We start from the raw sequence: 20829 nt of genomic DNA, 5'->3' as shown, positions 1-20829 counted from the left end.
GCGGCTCTCCCCCATGACATACCTCTCTTGGCCTTCGGAGGCTGTCACGGCCAATAGGGCTTTGTTCCACAAATGCCCGGAAACTTACTCTCTGCTTGGTTATTTCTTTTAAGAAAAGTTATCAAGGGTCATTCACAAGATGAATAAGGACAGAAAAAGCAATTTGACAGAGATGTTATTCATTGGTCTAAAGTATTTGCAAATTACTAGTTTAATATACTCCTTATATTTTAAAAAATAAGTACAAGTCTAAACCCAATTGACCGATTTTATTAGGTTGGTAAAAAGGTTTTTTGAATGCCATCTGCACTTAAAGAATAAAGTAAAATAAACATTGCAGACCTATAATTATCCCACTTTTATAAAATATTTTCTATCTGCATACACACATACAGATACACAAAAGTGCCATGAATGCTCACTGATTTTAACGGATTTAGGGGATGGTGCAATTTTAAGCAATTTTCCTGTTTTCTGCCAATTCTGACTCACCTTATTTTTTTCCTTATAACTAGCACGTATCATTTAAATAAGTCATTACTCTGAAATTTTTTTAAAAAGCAGGTCAAGCATTTCTATCCAATGTAGGAGGAAGGTAAATGCAAACCCAGCAAAAAACATGGACATTTTAAAAATGCAGTACAAGTAACTAAATTTCAAAATTAGGAAACAATACGTTTACTAAAGACTGTCTAACCATACTGTCTTTTGATATAGTTATGATGTAGAAAAACTTTCTGGCAATTTCCATTTATAAACTCAAATCTGTATTTTTCCCAGGAAACAAACGTTGTTTTGTTCTAGAGGCATTTTATTTAGACAACTAAAACAATTAGACGTTCAGAAGCAGTATACACTGAAAGAGAAATCAAACCAATTACTTTATCATGTATTCCCTCTTCTTTACAACTAAAGCAAAAAAAAAAAAAAAAAAAAGGGCTTTCTGCTTTAAGGGAAAAGTCAGAAAAATAGGCCAATATATTTTTCTTCTCCATAATAACATAAACGGCTACAAGAAATCTAATTGTAAGAAGAGAAATTGGATGTTGGCTTGCACATATCCATTAAAAAGACAACCGGCCATACCACAAGAGCCTAATTCCACCTGCCCTCATCTGATACTCTTGCCTTTTCACATACAGGTAATACCAAGTTAGTTCCAGCACTGGAGCTAATTCACATTCCCCATTATTTACTGCCCATGTTTGCCTTAAGCAGAGAGTAACTCTGGGAGGCTGATGCTTTTCTCTGCTTGCTTGTTTCAGTCCATAAGTTGTACATTATCTGAGGCATATGCCCAATGCTCAGGCCTTCACTTCAGGAGTTGAACTATAGATGGAATCTGAATTCTCTGAAGCAATTTCTTCTGTAATGAAAAAATAACAATTAAAAAAACCCCACATTAGTCAACTTAATAAAGAAAATGTCTGTGTAAATTTCTGTGTTAGCCACATTTCTGTGTAATGAAGGGATAAAAAGATTTTTTCAGTGTGCTGGTGAGGGGAAGCAAAAGAGAACAAGGGCACATACCAATCATGACTAGACTCATGCCACTGAAAATGCAATGAAAAAATAGTTCACACATTCCACCCATCAAACTCTTTTACACCATAACTTAACTTCCCAGGGACCCTTCTTCTGGGCTAAGGTTTCATTGATTCCACCTATCTAGTAAGAACTGAATTAAAGTCATATATTAAAAGATTTGGCCCCCTCCTTTATTTATTCAAGTTTCAAACAATATTATACAATCAGTGCACCTTACAATCTGTAATTCTAGATTTAGGAAACAGCATTTGGTACATAGTAAGTGCTTAATAAATATTAAATAACAACTATAACTGTAACAATTTTTTTTTATTTTAGCAACTGCCTCAAGTTAGATTCCAAGTGCTATAAGAGTAAACCACCTCAGATCCACACTACATCTCCATGACTGCTACTATGCGATAGACATTTATTTTATAAATGCGTATATAAAAATACATATATGTAAACTTTCCATTATTTAAGTATGATCATATTTAATAAATTTCCTTTGTCAATGAGTAAAACTCACCGAACAGTTCAATTTTAAATCCCCCAGGACTCTACAAAAGTTAATTCATTAGTATTTACCTAGCTCCTCTTCTGTTGTCTCTGGAAAACTGATCTTTGGCTTTGCCAGCTCACCACTATCCTCTTCTATAAAAAGAAAAGCAATCATGATTATGTGAATTCTAGTATTACCAGTAACTCTCAATATTTAATAAGTAAGAAGAGTGCACCAACACTATTCTCAGCAATGAGCTACAAAGCGTAACAGGAACCTCTTCTTTTTTAAGAACTGTGATTCTAAAACAGTACGTCTTTCCTCAAAGTTCACTTTTAAGTTCATACCACAACTACTTTGGGATCAATAACTAAGTATTTTTATTAAAAACATGTCTATTTTATTAATAAGAATCAGTGAGTAATACCAGAGATTAAATACATTTACTTAGAAATTCTAAGTAAATTCTATTGCCCTCTAGCAAATTTTGAATAGGTCCATGTCATTCACCAAATGATCTAGTGTAAAAAATTCAGGAATAGACTAGAAAACACACACACACACACACAAACAGAAAACACAACAAAAAAATTTAACCAAACAAAATAACACAGAAGCCAATTTATAATTATCGGCTTTTCTGCTTAAACCATATTAAATAAAATCTATAGAAAACAGAAATATAGAAATAAAATGATGGAAAATGACATAAAATTATGAAGCTTAACTTGATAACTTTGTCTTTTTTTTTTTTTTTGAAGTAAACTCTACCAACATCAGGCTTGAACTCATGACCCTGAGATCAAAAGTCACATGCTCCACCAACTGAGCCAGCCAGGCACCCCCTTAACTTGATAACTTTGAATACAAATTCTTACCAGGAAGTACACATTTCCAAAGGCCGTATGTTTTTCCTACCACAGTTTGCCATAGTCTCAATGTTCCATCTTCAGAACCACTGGCATAGAGCTCTCCATCAGGACTAAATCTCACACAGTGAATAGGACCAAAGTGTCCTTTGTAGGATTCTGAAAAAGAGGAAAAGGGCCATTAGATAATTTAAAAACTTAAACGTTGGTTAAGTATTGATACACTATTAGTATTATTAATAATACTCTGTATTATTGGGAAGATGTCATATTCTTAAGTGCAAATTCAAAGAACTAAACTTCATTAAAAATAGTGATTCTTATCACAAAGTGGTACATAAGGTCTACCATTTCTCTGTAGAATTCCCCCCTTCCAATTCTAGCACACATTACGGTGTCATACTGTCCCTCTGAAAAGAAAAAAAAAAAAAAAAGAGGCTTCATGTCCCAAAAACGGTGAAGGAAGGGAGTAAATTCTACAGAAAGCAGATCTAAAGTCTGTCAGTTCAATCCCAACTTCCACATCCTAAACTCACTGCCTATTTACCAGGGAACCAATTCTTATTATAACCACAGAGAGCCACCAGATGGAGCTCTTTTACACACAGGTCCACTCAACTCAGGGACCCTCATCTTTCCCCATCTCTGTCCAACCACAGACTATCAAGAAAGTATTATCATAAGAGTAAAAACTTTCATGAGAGTAGAAAGAATATGAGAGGCTTGGAATGGAAAATAAGCTGGGTGCAATGTCCGGTGTTCACTATGACCACAAATCTCAGTAAATAATTTACTTCTTTTTGAAAAAGAATAAAAAACCTGGCCAAAACACTCTGAAACTCTGAAAACTGACATTAAATAAAAATAATAAAAAAGGATCTCCCATTTAAAAGTCACATATTCAAACAACAAAGGGTGAACCATAAGCAATTATAATAGATTCTACATGGTCCGTTCACCAAACTTCCACTTGCCCAACCCAAATCCATTAGTTTTCCCAAAGAAACAAAACATACGGTTGTCTTTTGTTCTCTGTGTAGAATTCTTGCAAGCTTAATTTCCTTGGGTGGCAAAGCAGGACAGATGGACAAAGTAGCAGCTTACAGAGTAAGAAACTATAAAAACTAAATATACTAGTTCAAAAAGCAATACTTTGTGAAGCCTAAAAGTAGATACTGAGAACCATGATTATGACATACCTAGTCAATCAGATAAATGTAAAATTAGGATGTACATTAACTTCAAATTAATCTTATATGCCGTTCCCCTTCATGAAGGACTATTATGAAAGTGGAAGCAAAAGTCAGACTCCAAAAAAACCCAAACAAAAATCCCCTCCAATTCAGATGCTTAAAGGTATCCCTATAATACACCATAGCTGTTCTTCGCCCACACCTTTCTCTATAGAGCTTAGAGATTCTTACACTGGCAAAGGGGGAGCCAGGTAGATGGGCTACATACCAGCCCTATACTTCAGAAAGAATAAATACCCTTACATCTCTTTAACATGATTTTGACGTAGGACTGCCTCCTCTTACCCCCAATAAATATACTGCACTACTGTACAGGCTATCAGAATACAATGAACTTAAGTAAAAAGGAAAAGGTAAAATTAAGAGTCTGGCATGCTTTGTTTATAGCTCTATAAATACTTCTACCAAAAGTGGAAAAAAATCCTTTACTTTTTTCACTTGGAAATAACAAGGTTTAGTTAGCTGAAAAATTTGCTAACTGAGGTGTTAATTACTGAAACCTAGCATTTGATAAATGTAACCATATCATTTTAAGGGAGGAAAGAGAACTCACCTAATTCTTCTCCACTATTATAATCATACTTATAAAGTTTAAAGTCTTCACCACCTGCAACAAGAAATTCTTTCTCAGGATGAAGAGATGCAGAATTGATGGTTGCAGGAGCTTCAAAGGACTTAATTGGGTCCAAACTGGAAAATAATTTATACAATATTTATAAATTTTGAATACTACATAAACAATACCAGGAAATAGTTACTTTTAAACTGTTCCTAATTTCTGAAACCCAAGAAATAATTATATCTTGATTTAGTCAAACATAAATAGTGATGCTAAAAAAAAAAAAAAAAAAAAAAAAAAAAACCTCTAAATAATATTAGCAAAAAAAGTCCAGAAGGGATACTATGCCCAAGTAGAGTTCATTCGAGGAATACAAAGACACTTTGTGCAGTGAGTGCTTTCCTGGAAATGACTGTGCTGGCTCATTAACAACAGTATGCCTAATATATCTGGATTTTTGCATTGAAAGAAATTTAATTCTGTATTGTTTGATCTTTCCATGACAACCATGCATTACTTTTGAGAACAGAAAATGTTTTATAATAAGTAATTAACATAATGGATTACTTGTACATTATTCTCAATTGCTGAGAATTTATAAGCTTCTGCAACAAAACCTTCAATACCACAAAAATATAAAACTGCTAAAGATGGTTCCATTTTTACTATCAAGCTTTTGAAAGAATAACCAAATTTGACACTATAGCTATATAATAAAAATCAATGCATATGAAGAGCTTCACATGAATATCAATGAGTTTGGACATCAGCTCTTTCAAAGAAATTGATACATAACTTAGTAAAACCTATAATGTAATACACCTAGCAAAAATATGTTCAAACAATTTTTAATAGCTAAGAATAGTTTAAAATAAAAAATCGAAATTACACTCACAGGGCCCTAGTAACTAAAACAAAAAAAAATACCCACACAAATATACAAATATAATGTTATACATGTGTAACAAAGAAAAAAAGACTAACGGAAAATACAACTACCATTTAACATTCTGGCATCTATGGTTGAAGAACAATGGGTAAATTTTTTTTAATTATCTCTTCCAAATGTCAACAAGGGCATTTAACTACATTTATAGTCACAAAAAAATTAAGTCTATTTTTAAAAAAGGTCTACACAAACTTCAGAATGGAAGAAAAAAATCACTATTTCTCTAAAGCTGTAAAAAAGAAAATAAGAATCAAGATCACAGTGGCATTGGACAGTAATGAACATTAATTATAACACCAATCTGGTGATCTTTTTAAGAAAAATAAAATTTAAAAAAAGAAAAAAAATTTCAAAGTTACTAAATTTTACCAATAATGTCCCCTAAATATTGGAAATTAGCTGGATTAATTCCTCAGTATATCAAATTCTTAAAATACACATTATTAATGGTATGAAAACATTTCCCCCATACTATATAGTATAGGCCAAGATTTGCCTTGCTAAAGAGTTAAATACCTTTCATATGTGCCTTCCAATTTTCAAGTTACAAAAAAAAAAAAAAGAAGGTATTTCTTGGACATACCTTACTGCACTATGAAAAGCAATAGATCGTCCATAAGTTATAACCAAGATCTCTCCCTCAGGAATATATTCCATACTGCTAACAGACATATTAAAATTTAGAGATTTCACTTCTGTCATGGTAGCATGATCCCAAAGGCTGCAAAAGAGGAAAAGGAAAATATGGTGGTATTTACTCATTTAAGAAAAAAAGCTTAATTCCCGATTATATCTACAGATTAACCAATGAAAGAATAATCACAATTGTAGTAAAACCTATATTCCAACTCTTCAGTTATGGATGACACAGAAACTGGGGTTCCTATACAATGTTAAATTAGTTAGTATCTTGTTAGTGAAGTCAACTTTAATATTTAAATATACCTCCCTTAGCAAAACTACGCTGTAAGACATACATATAAGTCCTAATCTTACCAATTTTAGCGTCACTCTAAATAATAGTTCTTACATTCTGTATTTGTGAATCTGATGATAGTTATATATATATTTCCACAGGAAAAAAACATCAGGTGTCAGCACACAAAATTGTGTGTAGGATTTCGGGAGTTTCATGGACCCCCCCCCCACCCTCCCCGTAGCCAGCTTGTCTATTGAAGCAGGTTAAGAGCACAGGCTTACAAAGATGTCAGTAATTTTAATTAAGTGTCTTGTGGATTCTGCTCTAGGTTTGTAACAGTAAATGGATAGCTCCAGAAAAATGCGACCTATGTGCAACTTAAGTTTCAATGCTTAGAGATAATTCTTCCTACATACAGTTATGAGAAATATTTAATATATAAGCACTAAGGTCAAATATTTTTCAACTTTAAATCACTAAAGAAAAATTACTTACCGGACAGTTTTATCATCAGCTGAAAGAATCTGTTTATCCTCACTGCACCATAGAGCTTTTTTAATACCAGAGGTGTGACCGCTGATTTCCTTAGGTTCTTAAAATGAAACAATTTAAAATACATTTGTTAATATTTGCTTTTTTAAATTGAGTAATACTGGAACAATTAAATATCTAAAAAGAAAAGAAGTACATTTTAAATTGAAGTGCAACTTTTCAAAGCCCAACACAATGCAAACTTACCGTTTCCACAGAATACACTTAAGTTTTTCTACAATGGAACAAAAATTTATCTGCACGACAAAGAACCCAAGAATAATGCTGCTATGGGTGTGGGAGTGAATACACCACTCCCTCCAGGCTATGTTTCTGCTTTCAAAAGCATTACTGTACCACAACGAAATAAAAGAAGCTAATCTGACATTATCACTAACACTGCGACCCTCACCCAAGCCACTGTTGGAAGTAACAGGAAAAAAGAGGGAAGCAGAGGCTGACAAGAGAAGAATAAAAGCAATGCAGTAATTCCCAAGAATATTTCCACACTGAGAGCAAAGCATCAAAAAAACCAAACAACAAACACCAAACCAAACAAAAAAAACAAACAAAATGGAAAACAAAAAAAACGAAAGTCTCTATTGGAGACTTTCTCTTCAAAACATTAAAACAACAACAACAACTACTACTACTCAGTGTTATCTCTGGGCAAAAGCAGATGCTGGAGGCAAAGCCATTCAACACTACTTTGATTTTGGGCAAGTTACTTAATCTGCTGAAGTAAAGGTTACTTAGCCCTTTCATTTCTTCATCTGTAACATGGGATAACAACAGCTACTACACCTCATAGTTTAAGTATGAAGATCAAATGAGAATATACATCTAAGGTTTCTAACCTGGAGTCTGACATACAGTAAGAGCAGTTAATTGCTATTATTTCTATTGCCAGTACGGTGAAGAGCCACTTTCAAAAGGCAGCTTTGAGAAAGGCAAAAGATGAAAAATGGCCCACGTAAGGCCTGAACTACCTTGCTGAGTCAAAAAGGCACACTGATTGAGGTCCAAGTACTTTGCTATGTTCTGGCATAAAGTTATCAAAGAGAATGAAGAGAAATACCTCCAGGTGCCAATGAAGAAATCTATAAATGTAGTCTGTTTGCTCATCTTAGAAATGCTTTCAGGAAAGAGAGCTATCTTGAGAATAACTGTTTAATATCCAATGTAGCTTTGACGTTCATACAAACTTCTTAAGTTGATAGATTTATGAATAAATAATAAATGCCCACAATACAAAATGTAAGAATATAAAATAAATAAAACAAAACCCTGTTCATCTTAATCTGGTAGCTTCTGAAATATATATTATGTATTATGTGGCTAGAAAAGCATTAAGATACTACAAAAGAGATGAATATCTGGACCAGGGAAGAAAATACGTCTTTTACAACTTCTATGCAATAAGAGAATTCATAAAGGAAATGATAAATTTCACCATCAAAAACTTTACAATGTGTATACCATAAACCTTATTAACAAAATATAAAAGCAAATGACAAATTGGAATATAATAAAGAACCTTAAAACCACTAAGAAGATGATGAACATCACAACAGATAAATTGGCAAAGGGCATGAACAGACTAGTAGTTCACAGAGAATACATTAAAATGATATTCAACAGTGTTTTATTCTCATGTATAATTTTTTTTCCAAGTTCACATTAATATCACAGAATCATTTTTCTTCAATTAAATTGGAAAAGACAAAGTTAGTTATCAGTGTTTGCCAGAACAGGTTAGCTATAGGTATGTATTTTTATACTTTGGTGGAGCACACTCTGGTAATACCTACCAATGGCTTCCAAGTGTACCTCCTTTTTATCCCAACAATTCTATTTCTATGTAATTATTCTATGGAAATAATTGTGGAAATATGTGCAACCATTAGAATATTAAGCATAACACCACTTATATTTAAAATCTGTCAATAGCCCAAATGGGACACAGTAAGACATTAGTTAATCCAGTTATTCATAGCATGAAAAACGATATAGTCATTAAAAACAGTGGATACAATATTTATAGATATGAAAAAAATTGTAATTTTTTAAATTTTAAAAATTCTTCTGATTAGCTAATATATTCACATGGTTCAAAACTCTGAACAAAATATGCACACTGAAGTTCTCACCCTCCTCACCTTCTACAGACAACCATTCTTTCTTACCAAAAAGCAGTGACACTGCAATGCACCTTTTTAAATTTAGTATGATAAAAATTTAGCAAGATAAATTTTTAAGTTGTAAGAAAACTGTACAAGCACAATGTAGCAAATAAATGGACATTAAAAAAGATATCTCCATAGAAAAAAAGCCTAGAAGAATATGAACCAAAAATTAAAAGATATTAACAGTGATGAATACTGGATTGTTTTCAGTTTTCTCTTTGCGACCATCTTTAATTTCTAAATTTGAGTACTGACCATGATTCCTTTAATCAAGAAAACTTATTTAAATTAAAAGAAAATATAATACAAACACATAAATTACACTTACCTGCTTCAGGCTTGTTCAAATCATATATGCGTAACAGTTTATCCTGTCCCCCGGTTAACAAGTAATTACTATCCTGAAAACACACACAAGCAAAATGTTAACAGCGAAATGTTAACAGAGCAACCATTTTAATAGCTGTATCTCTTTGAAGCTTCTTCAACACCAACTAAAATCCAAATGAAGTTTGCAGACATCACAGAGGTGCAATACAAGCCAATGACTTCTGAGACCATACTAGAGAACATCTGTCCTTCTCACAATTGCCAAAACCCTTTAAGCTCTACAGTTCAAATGTATTATGCCACCTACCACAAGAATTTTCTCCATCTGCCCTGATCCTGCTTCCCTCTCTAAGTAACACCTCTTTGATGATCTCAAATTTATTCTCTCCCTTCTGAAAGTAGTGAGGAAAGATTATTTGCACATTTTAGATGTTCGCTGCTACTGATAGAGAACTGATCCAAGAGTTCCACCGTATCTTAGGATTAACTAAATAAATTTGTATAGCTTAAGCTGCAATTAAATCATATATACACCAATATACACCTAACATCCGCCCCAAATATACAACAAATATACAAAACAATCAAATACACAACCATTATTACATCCCATAATAACAGCAATTTAACTCCCTAAAATAAATTCTGTTTTCTGATACCTGTGTAAAATCCACAGTCTTGACAATGTGTTTATGAGCCAGGGTCATCAATTCATCTCCTGAGACAGCATCCCACACTTTGCTAAAAGTAAAAAGTAAAATTATAAGATAAATATAATGGTAATTTTGATGATAACCAAGTAAGTTAGGTATGTGAAGTGTTACATAAATGCAGTATAAGTCTCCCATTATCTCTAATATCCCTCACTGTTAAGAGTTCATTTGATTATTTAAACGATTCTAAAGGAAAAGAAATTTACCTATAGAAGCCATATAACAATCTAATTTTGACAAAGGAAAAGACCTACAAATTTAAGTAAATGAGATTCATGAACCAGCCCATCCTTACTTTTAGCCTACAGCCATAACATCCTTTTAGCAAGACTGAAAAACATTTTAACCAATTTTAAGTTTCATCTTTCTAATTTGTTTCTCTATTCTCTATTCTCAGGCACATGTAAAACAAAAAAATGAAAAACAAGAAATCTTAAAAAGAATTTACAAGAGAATGAAAGGCCCTGATACATAAAATTTTCAATCAAGACAGTAGAGAAGAAAATATTCTCCCCATTTCTTCCTCAAAGTTGATTCTTAAAATTCTCAAATTCTAATCCAGTTAACTTTCCCCCAAAATATCAGCCTTTGATTATATAATGCTAATACAGGATTTTTAACCTCTCAACTCTTTCTCTGACCCCCTCAACCCAAAATATATGTGTGGTTGTGTGTCTATACACATATGTACGTATGCATTACATCAGGGGATAATAATAATACATTAGAAAAATATTGTAAGGGGTTTTCCCAATAAAAAAGATTGAAGGGAAAAAAAAGGTCATTTTATAACAGAAGAGGTCACTGAAAACTAAACAAGAAAACTTTGCTTACTGGGAAAAGAACTGTTAAGAGTGAATAAGCTATGCTCTATTAAGATTTTCATTTTAATATAATTGACATTTATTTTTAAAAATAAAGGGAATAGGGGCGCCTGGGTGGCACAGCGGTTAAGCGTCTGCCTTCGGCTCAGGGCGTGATCCTGGCGTTATGGGATCGAGCCCCACATCAGGCTCCTCTGCTATGAGCCTGCTTCTTCCTCTCCCACTCCCCCTGCTTGTGTTCCCTCTCTCGCTGGCTGTCTCTATCTCTGTCGAATAAATAAATAAAATCTTTAAAAATAAATAAATAAATAAATAAATAAATAAATAAATAAATAAATAAATAATAAAAGGGAACAATAAATGGGGAAGGGGAGCATGATCAAAGTATCATCCAGGAGGGACCACCAGATCTAGTCTTTTCTCTCCTATTTGAAGATGACACTCTGTGACAGAGCATGCTCTAATCACTTGCACTAACTTTGGCATATTTCATTATTCACAGTAAGAGTCCTAAAAAGGCTTACAGCCCTAAAAATATTCTGGAATAACCTAAATGTTTTCTAATGTATTTTTCAATCTCCAGGCATGAAACGGATATTACCCAGCTGGCTGCAGGGCTCAAATCAGGGCAGTGAAGCATCATTAACAGTATCCTTTCCTCAGCTAACCTTGTAGCATTTATTTCCTGCACAACTCATGAAGTACTTGTCATCTCCCTAAACTACTGACCCACCTTGTATCCCGTTTTGTGCATATAATGATTAATGCTAAACGATCAATACTTTTCACATCCTGAGAACATGAGAACAGACTTACCACAAGTCTCAACAGAGGGGCTGCTTAACTTTTTTAAAGCCTTAACAAAAAATTAGGCTTTTCTGGGTGAAAAACATTGCCTAGCTATCTTAACATGTTGACAAAGTCATCAAAAAGGAGGTAATACCACCTTCAATTTATCGACAACCTTATTCAGAGAAAAATCAATCTTTCTATTGTCTTTTACAAGAGAAATGTGATCACACACTTTGGTTACCTACAGACTTCGGGGCCCAACTGCAGATCTATTTAATTATCTTCTGGAACAGAGCATAATAATATTCTCCACTTTTGGCATTCTGTCTGGATGATTTTAATGAGAGGGAAGTGGAGATGCTAAGACGATCATGGGCAGTAAAGCCTGTATTAGCTTCATGAATTAGAAGATGTAAGAGGAGGGAATTTCAGGGAATAGGGTACTCAGCACCTGACTCAACTGCCTGAATTACTCAAGATAACATTCCCAACTGACCCACATACCAGCTCTGCTAAATGTATTTGCTCCATAAGAACACAATTCACTTCTACATAAACATGACATCAATTAATTTTCTGAGAAACATGAGAATGGGGAAGGGAGGAAGAACTTCCTAAAAATGATTTATACCAACTATGATTAATCAGGTAAGTTGGGGAAGCTATTCTTTAGCTGGTTCCAGTTCCATAACAGCAAGCTCCATACAAATCATTAAAAGAGAATACACATGACAAGCACTCCCACTTCTAAAAGACAGACACTGAACAAACGCTGAGTAAGCCTCAGCTACTTATTGAGCAGCCACTATGCAACAGACGCTATGCCAGACTTCAAGGATGTTAAATGGAGAAAGATCTCTCAAATCTTCCCAATAACCATGTGGTCTTACACCCATCTTACAGATACCAAAGTCAAACTTTTAAGAAATGGTCTTACACCCCTCTTATAAATACCAAAGTCAAACTTTTAAGAAGTGATCCATGATCAAACTGGAAACACAAAACATAGCTAGCACATGAACTCAGGCCTAACCAAAGTGAATGCTTACATCTTTCTCACCATGATATAGCAGGAAACTGAGGTGGGGGAAAAAGCAAAAGCATTTCTTCTTAATATTTAAATCTTCTCAACCTTCCTTGCACAAAACCAGAAAGTTTCATGGCCTTAGCCACAGAAGTTCCAAAATAACAAATATGAATTTGGTCTAGTAGGAATGGTAGCTATCATCATTACCTTACACACATAACACATACTCATTAGATTTTAAGCAATGTTCTAAATATTAGAAACATTTTAACTCACTTAATATTCACAACTGACATATGAGATACACACTATTTCTATTCTCATCTTTATAGATGATGACACTGAGAAAGAGGTTAAATAAATTTCCAGGTCACAGGATTCGAGTACAGAATCAGGCTCCAGGGTTCACGCTTTTAATGCTGCTTATAAACATAAGACACCAAGACTTGGACTGTTAAGCAGAAAAACACCACTGAATACCTATCCAGAGACATGTCCTGGAATGTGGGACTTGGGTTATTAATGCTCTGTAAGTGACCTAAATAAAGATAACCGTTCCTCTGGCAGCAAGATACACTCCTGACTACTCTTTCCAAGACTCAATATATTAAGTATTTAAAGTGCCATATTTTTTCACACCTTTTTCTCTCCCCATTTCAGAGGCCGTTATCACATGCGGTAATTTCTGTCTAGTTCTTTATCTTCCCGAGGACTGATATTATCATTTGATCAAATGTACAAACCGAGAGGCTTCACCGATTTTACAGAGACAGGCATCCTTCCCAACAAGATTTGCACAAGTCTCTTAAAGATGAGGGCAAGACCATCAGGCAGGAGGTGACAGAGCATTTTGCTCATGTAATTAACACTGACAGGGCCCAGAACTGAGGTTAACAAAAATGTACCCTTTCAGTATTGTAATTCAAAAGCTTGTCTTTTTTTAATGCTAATGTTTATAGTGTCTAACATCTTGTTAACATTTAAAACTTAAGTATATTTAATTTAAAATACTGCTTCACTAACTATTAACTTAACCACAGCAGACTGGAACCTAGTTTCAACAATGACTTTTTTTTTTTTTAAAGATTTTATTTATTTATTTGACAGAGAGAGAGACAGCCAGCGAGAGAGGGAACACAAGCAGGGGGAGTGGGAGGGGAAGAAGCAGGCTCCCAGCAGAGCAGGGAGCCCAATGCGGGGCTCAATCCCAGGATTCTGAGATCACGCCCTGAGCCAAAGGCAGACGCCTAGCGACTGAGCCACCCATGCGCCCCTCAGTAATGACATTTTTAAAATCCACCTACCAAACCTCTGAAATCTAGAGCTGAAAATCCCAATTTCTGCCTCTGTTATAAAATCAATGACATTCATTTCCAATGACAATATTCCTACTAAACTGAGCAAAAAACAAACTTTGGAGAAGCAAAACCAAGATCTATCATTCACCCATTCTTTACCCTCTACTTTAGAAAACTTCCTTTAGTTATTTACTCAACAAATATAAGAAATTAAATAAGCCAGAGAATATAAAAAATATAACCTGACCTCAAGAACACATAAATTAATTAAGTACTATAAAAGTGCCAGAAGTTTTGGGGCGCCTGGGTGGTGCAGTGGTTAAGCATCTGCCTTCGGCTCAGGGCGTGATCTCAGTGTTCTGGGTTCGAGCCCCACGTCAGGCTCCTCCACTAAGAGCCTGCTTCTTCCTCTCCCACTCCCCCTGCTTGTGTTCCCTCTCTCGCTGGCTGTCTCTGTCAAATAAATAAATAAAATCTTAAAAAAAAAAAAAAAAGTGCCAGAAGTTTTAACACAGGTAATAGTGTGAGCACAAGGAATGAACCTTTTCACCATAAGTCTTCCATCTGAGAATCACTTTTACCAAATTAACAAAGGAGAATGACACACTACAAGTAGCATGTTGACATCTAAAGTAATATCTGACCTGAAGCTGTTGACAGTAAAGGATTTATATAAATTCAAGCAGCTCCTTATTTTATCAGTATTACATACAATCACAACAGGGCACAGCACAAAGCCTTACAATGGCTACGCATAAAGACATACCAGAAATCTATTCATGAAAGGCACAGAAAAAAATTCAGGCTAATGACATTTATAACTTTTCTTAATTGATCTCTCATCATCTCAAATTTAATCCCAGGTAAGCACTATATCTCCCTCTCCTTATTTAAAATACTGTAACTCATTTTTTAACTTTACATACAGTAAAATTCATTCTGTGGTATAGAAATCTACATTTCAACAAATGCATAGAGCCACATATCCATCACCACAAACAATCTGTCTTCATTTTTTTCATATATTTGATTTGCTTAAAACAAAGGAGCAACACATATACAAATGCTCCTAGTTTGGAACTCTGTGAAAGAAAGAAAAAGAAGAAAGAAAAACAAGACTGTTTACTTTCCTGACTTGAGTCTAACAAAGTTTACTATCATACACAATAACTCTTGACTTTGCCTTCATCAGTTTAAACATTTAAGGGTCTGCTAAGTCATAAACACAATTAGGAACTAGAATACCAAGATTATGTAAAATATGAAAGTGACCTGAAGGGGAAAGTGGGTCATTACAAGTCACTCTAACACATGTAAAAGTCAAAAATCAAAATAGGTAAGGTGTATTCTGGCAACAATTTAAGTTTAGTGTAACTAGACTGTTAAGGCATATGGTATGTAGTGTCAGATGATTACTGATAAACTAGGATGAGGCCAAATTTTAAACTGGTCAACAAATGAAATTTAACCTTTAGGCCAGTGATTCTAAGGCTTAATCAGAACCAACTAGAACTTTAGGAAAGAAAAAAACTGATGTTGGGGACTCCATCTCCAGACCAATTAAAACAATTTGTCAGACAACACATGCATCTGAACATTTTAAAACTTCCCAGGTTATTTTTGGGTTCACTCGAGGTCATGAACCACTGAAACCGCAGAGGCACCAGGAAGATCATTAGAGAAGTGACATGATGAAATTTGTTTTTAGGAAGACTATGGAAGATGAAAAGATAGGAAAGATACTAGTGGTAGAGGCATAAAAAACATCATAGAGGACATTATGTTGGTGGAATCAACAATGTAGACGTAACAAAAAAACCAAGAATATTTAAATTTCAACCTTAAAAAACTTGGAAAACGAAGAGTAATTGGGTTTAGGAGCTTTAAATATGGGTAGAGCGAGTTAACAAAACCAGAGTGAAACAGGGCTAAAAATCTGGGCCGTGAGCACTTGGGCATCACAGAAGTGTGTGATACCACTCAGAAAGCACATGTTGAGCATTTTTAAGCACCACCACCAAGATTCAGTATGTAGAGTGCTTGTCAATAATGCAGAGTCCTTGGTCCCAATCCAGACATACAGAAAAGTCATTTAAAGTCTCTGAAAATTGATGAGAACCACTGAAGAGAAAAAAAAGCAGAAAGGAACAGAGCGGAATTTTAGTGAGCTCAAACACCATGTGCTCTATATGGTAGGCATTGGGTCAGAATTTTATGAATAACTAAGGCTGAAGTTCTGAGTACGATCCATGGAGATCTCCCAAACTGGCCAATTTGGTTATACTTACGCAGTGAAATCTGCAGCTGCTGTAGCTGCTTTGGTGGCATCCTTATTCAATGTCGCACCCCAAACAGCACCCTTATGACCCAAAAATGTTCCAATCCAGTCTCCTGTATCTCCCTGGCGTAGCATAGGTTTGCCGTCTAAAACACATTTAAAAAGACGTGTGATTTAGAAGTGCGGATTACTTAAAATTTAGGACTCGAACATAAAGTGATAGTGTTAAATAGCAAAGTGTTAAACTGCTTTTGTTGTGTAACTATTCTCATTCACTAGGGTCACTAAAAAACGTCCAGAAATAAATCAATTGAAGAGCTGAGCCAGACATTCTCACTGAAGCATTTGTAATTCGGTGGGAAGAATACTGATCTGCCTAAAAATAACCCAGATTTGAGTCTTATTTTAGACAAAGTTCTTAACCGGAACCTCGGTTTCCAACTGAAAAATGGGGCTAATACCACAAAGGAATGTCCAGTAAAATAAAAGCAATGACAAATCTCTAAAATAAGGAAAGGTATTACTTCGGCTGGCCTATTTTCTCCATTTCCCATATCCTTGAAAAATTATTACAGTATATAACGGCCGGGGCTTCTAGGCAAGTGTACAGTCCCGCTTCTCCAAAAATAGCAATAAAAGTGAAATGAAAGGCCTAAATTGGGGGCAGTACTTAGCCTCGTTAGAGAATCAAAAAACCCTCCCTTGGCTCCAGCTGCGCAATCCCTAATACAATGTTTCCCCCATCAGACCACCGTTGGCCCCAATCTCAAAAGACTGAGATCACCCTTCCGCACTGAGGAGTACCGGCCACTCTACCTTCCGGCCCAGTCCTATCCATCAAGGACCCGGATCCAGGGGCCCTGCTCACCTTTGCAGGCGCTGATTAAGAAATAGCCATAGGGCGTGATGCCACTAAAGGCCAAATCGACCACAGGCCGCGTGTGGCCCGAGCAGGTGAGCGGCGTCTGCCTCATTGCCATGGCGGCGGCGAACCGAGCGATCCGGCTGTGGAGCCGAGGGTCGACTTGTCTTTTCTTTCCTTTGCCGCAGAGCCTCTGGCTCAAGGCCCCCGCCCTGACACTGGGGCCTGGGGCTGGGCCGAGAAACAGGAAAAAAAGGCCAATCGGGTAGCACCGAGGTCAGGAAAGGGTTGGGGATGGGTCAGGGAGTCTGCGACGGGCGACCGACAGCCGCCTAGGGAGGGAAAGGGAGGGAGGGAGGAAAGTAGGGGAGGGGGAGAACCGGAGACCCGGCGGCCACGACCCGCACCGTCCACACCGGTACTGGCAGGAAGTGACGCTATCAATGACGCCAAGCGTCCGTCGGAAGTGACGATCTAGCGAGAATGCAAGTTTGCCGGGTAGCCGCGCGAATACGACAGCAGCGCGCAGGCGCGAGAGCAGTACACGTTGGGCACGTGACGCTAGCCCCACGCCGGCTACGTACGCCTGGAGGAGCTCTAGACTTTACCGCAGAGTACCCCGTGCCTAGCTCTGACCAGCCAGAGACTGTCTTTCTGTCTCCGGGCGGAGTTTGGTGAGTGCGAAAGCTGTGAGTGCCAGTTTCAGACCCTGGACCTGGCGGCCCCTATGAATTAAGCGCCAAGCAACCGACTGGATGGACTGTGCTTGCTATCTGAACATCTAGACAGAACAACCAGAGTTCCCAGCGGCGGCCCAAACTAGCGAAAATGTCCAAGAATTTTTTTTCAGTTCTTATGAACAACTACAAAGGCAACCCCTCGGGGGTTGTCTACAAGTTCAGGCCCGTAAGAAAAATAATTTCTCCAGGCACTCCTATGTAAAAATTCCTGTATGCTAGCGTTTTAGACATGAGTGTTAGTGACTTTAAATACAGTTAAATTTAAATCACTTTCCCTTTTAAGGACTTCGAAGGACTCTAAAGCAGTGGTCCCCAAACTTTTTTGATAAAATATTCATATCAGTAAAACTCGAGTCTGCATTCCCATTATGGGGATGATAATTTTTTTATATTAAATACATGTACATTATAATTGGGCAAAAACATACTAGAAGAATCTAAAAACTAAATATAAATAGAGACTCTGGTATTATCTTCCTGCAGGCAGCCCACTTAGGCTATGGGTGTCACCGCTCTGTGTAACAAGCGGACCTCTCCGTTGTCTTCTCATACAAAACCTCTGTAAGCAGGAAACGTCTTATCTGAGGCAAGTTGTTTCTTTCCTTTGATGTTAGAATGTAAACCGAAGACAGAGATTTTTGTGATTCTTTCACTGCTTTATTCCCAAGACTGTAATATCTTAGCACATACCAATAAATCAGCACAAATGACTGAATGTTTCCTTCTCCGTCATCTTTTTTAAATAAACATGTATTTCAAAATTCAAGTCTTGAACGGGGACTTGAAGTACTTCCACATTCTGTTTTCTTAGCATTTTCTTCATTTATCTATAGTACAGACTTGCCGTATATGTTTCCCATTATCTTTGGTTCTACTTTCTCTGTGCCAACCTCACACTATGGTCCAACACACACACACACACACAGACTCCATTCACACACTTAAATTATGAGCTTCTTAATGGCAATGGTTATGGCTTTGGCATCTTTGTATTCTAGTACTGAAGAGTGAATGGCATTTAGTGGGTGCTCAACAAATGATTGTTTACTGATTAAATAACTACATTACTGATGGACATAAATAAAAGACACAAGTTAAAACAGCTATTCAGTAATATTAATATATCTCCATTTGCTGCTCATTGTGTGTAGATAAGCATATAACTGATAAACTACCTAGTCTCTAAAGAATGTGTATGAATTTCCGTAGTGACAGATGGTAACTATCCTTATGGTGGTGAGCATTGCATAATGTATAGAATTGTCATTATGTTGTACACCTGAAGCTAATATAACATTGTATGTCAATGATACTTTAATTTAAAAAAAAAAGGAAACAGAGGGAATAATTTGGTTTTTAAAAAGTGTACTTCCTCCTCATTTGGATTCTGATTTTTGAGAGTATTATGTATCCTGATCAATGGTGTGGACTTCAAGGGGAGCTTAATATTAGAAAACAAATTAATGTAATATCACTCCAATACAGTATTCTATTAGATATTTAGATACCCAAGAAGGCATAAGTGTTGCAAAGAAAGTTACAAATCTGTAATTGTTTAAAGATTATTTGTGGAGATTATATGTAAAGAAAAATGTTTTTAAGATCTAATATAAATTACTGAAAGCAATTAAAGTTTAGCAAGGTTGCTGGATTTAAAAGAAAAAAGTATTGCAAAACTAATTGCATTTCTATAACTAGCACCAAACAAAATGTGGTTTTAAAATGTGCCATATAAAATAGCATCAAAAAAATAAATAAAAAAAAAAATAAAAAATAAAAAAAATAAAATAGCATCAAAACATCAAAAGTACTGGGGAGCCTGGGTGGCTCAGTTGGTTAAGCATCTGCCTTCAGCTCAGATTATGGTCCCGGGGTCCTGGGATTGAGTCCCACGTCCGGCTCCTTGTTCAGCAGAGAGCCTGCTTTTCCCTCTGCCTGCGGCTCCCTCTGTTTGTTCTCTCTCTCACTATCTCTCTATGTGTCAAATGAATAAATAAAATCTTTAAAAAAAAAGACATAACAAGTACTTGAGATTAAATCTGACCAAGTATGTTTCCTAGCAGAAAAAAATCTGGCACACTGAAATGTAGAAATTGAGGAGCATTTAATGAATGGATCATTTACTAAGATGAAGTCAGGACTTCAAAAGTAACCAATAAGGGAGTGCCTGGCTGGCTCAGTCAGTCAGGCCTCTCTCTGACTCTTGATTTTGGCTTAGGTCATGACCTCGGGGTCTTGAGATCAAGCCTACTGTGGAGCTCCACGATTCATTCTTTTCCTGTGTCCCTTTCCCCATCCTCCCTAATGCATTTGCTCTCTCTCTCTCTCAAAAACAAAACAAACAAAGTAACCAATAAGGAATGGTGAGGAAACCCAGGGAGAAGATGGGGTTTTAACCATAAATCTGAGTGGGCAATTGAAAGGGAGCAGTTATCTGAACTTGAATTCCCAAAGTCACTGCTGCAAGAGAAGGCTAGAACTCCAAGACTCAGGAGAGGAACACAGCTGCAGCCAACCATCATGAGCCCAGTAGTGGACAAGTAATGAGGGAATAAATACTCAGATCCCCTGCCCATGTTTCCCACTAGCTAAACCTCTTCAGAGGTCAGGAGGCAAGGAAGCTTTTTGCTGGAGTCCATAAGTGTCAGCCCTTTAATACATGAAACA

At 36.0% G+C, this 20829-nt stretch overlaps 1 protein-coding gene across 1 annotated transcript; it reads right to left on the bottom strand.

Moving 5' to 3' along the window:
• Window positions 1-254: 254 nt before the first annotated feature.
• STRAP (serine/threonine kinase receptor associated protein) lies at window positions 255-17862 on the bottom strand. Its single transcript, XM_045781410.2, has 10 exons — window positions 17429-17862; window positions 16571-16706; window positions 10288-10369; window positions 9627-9699; window positions 7077-7173; window positions 6246-6383; window positions 4708-4844; window positions 2911-3060; window positions 2119-2184; window positions 255-1366 (listed from the first exon to the last, which is right to left on the bottom strand). The coding sequence occupies exons 1-10, from the start codon at window positions 17538-17540 to the stop codon at window positions 1305-1307; spliced, it is 1053 nt and encodes a 350-aa protein (XP_045637366.1). The 5' UTR covers window positions 17541-17862; the 3' UTR covers window positions 255-1304.
• Window positions 17863-20829: the final 2967 nt, after the last annotated feature.

Source organism: Ursus americanus, chromosome 25 (assembly GCF_024610735.1).
Source record: "Ursus americanus isolate L20-20 chromosome 25, mUrsAme1.1.p, whole genome shotgun sequence".
NCBI classification, from domain to species: Eukaryota; Metazoa; Chordata; class Mammalia; order Carnivora; family Ursidae; genus Ursus; species Ursus americanus.
Note: the sequence above shows the minus strand (reverse complement) of the source record. Positions and strands in the feature narration are given on the sequence as shown.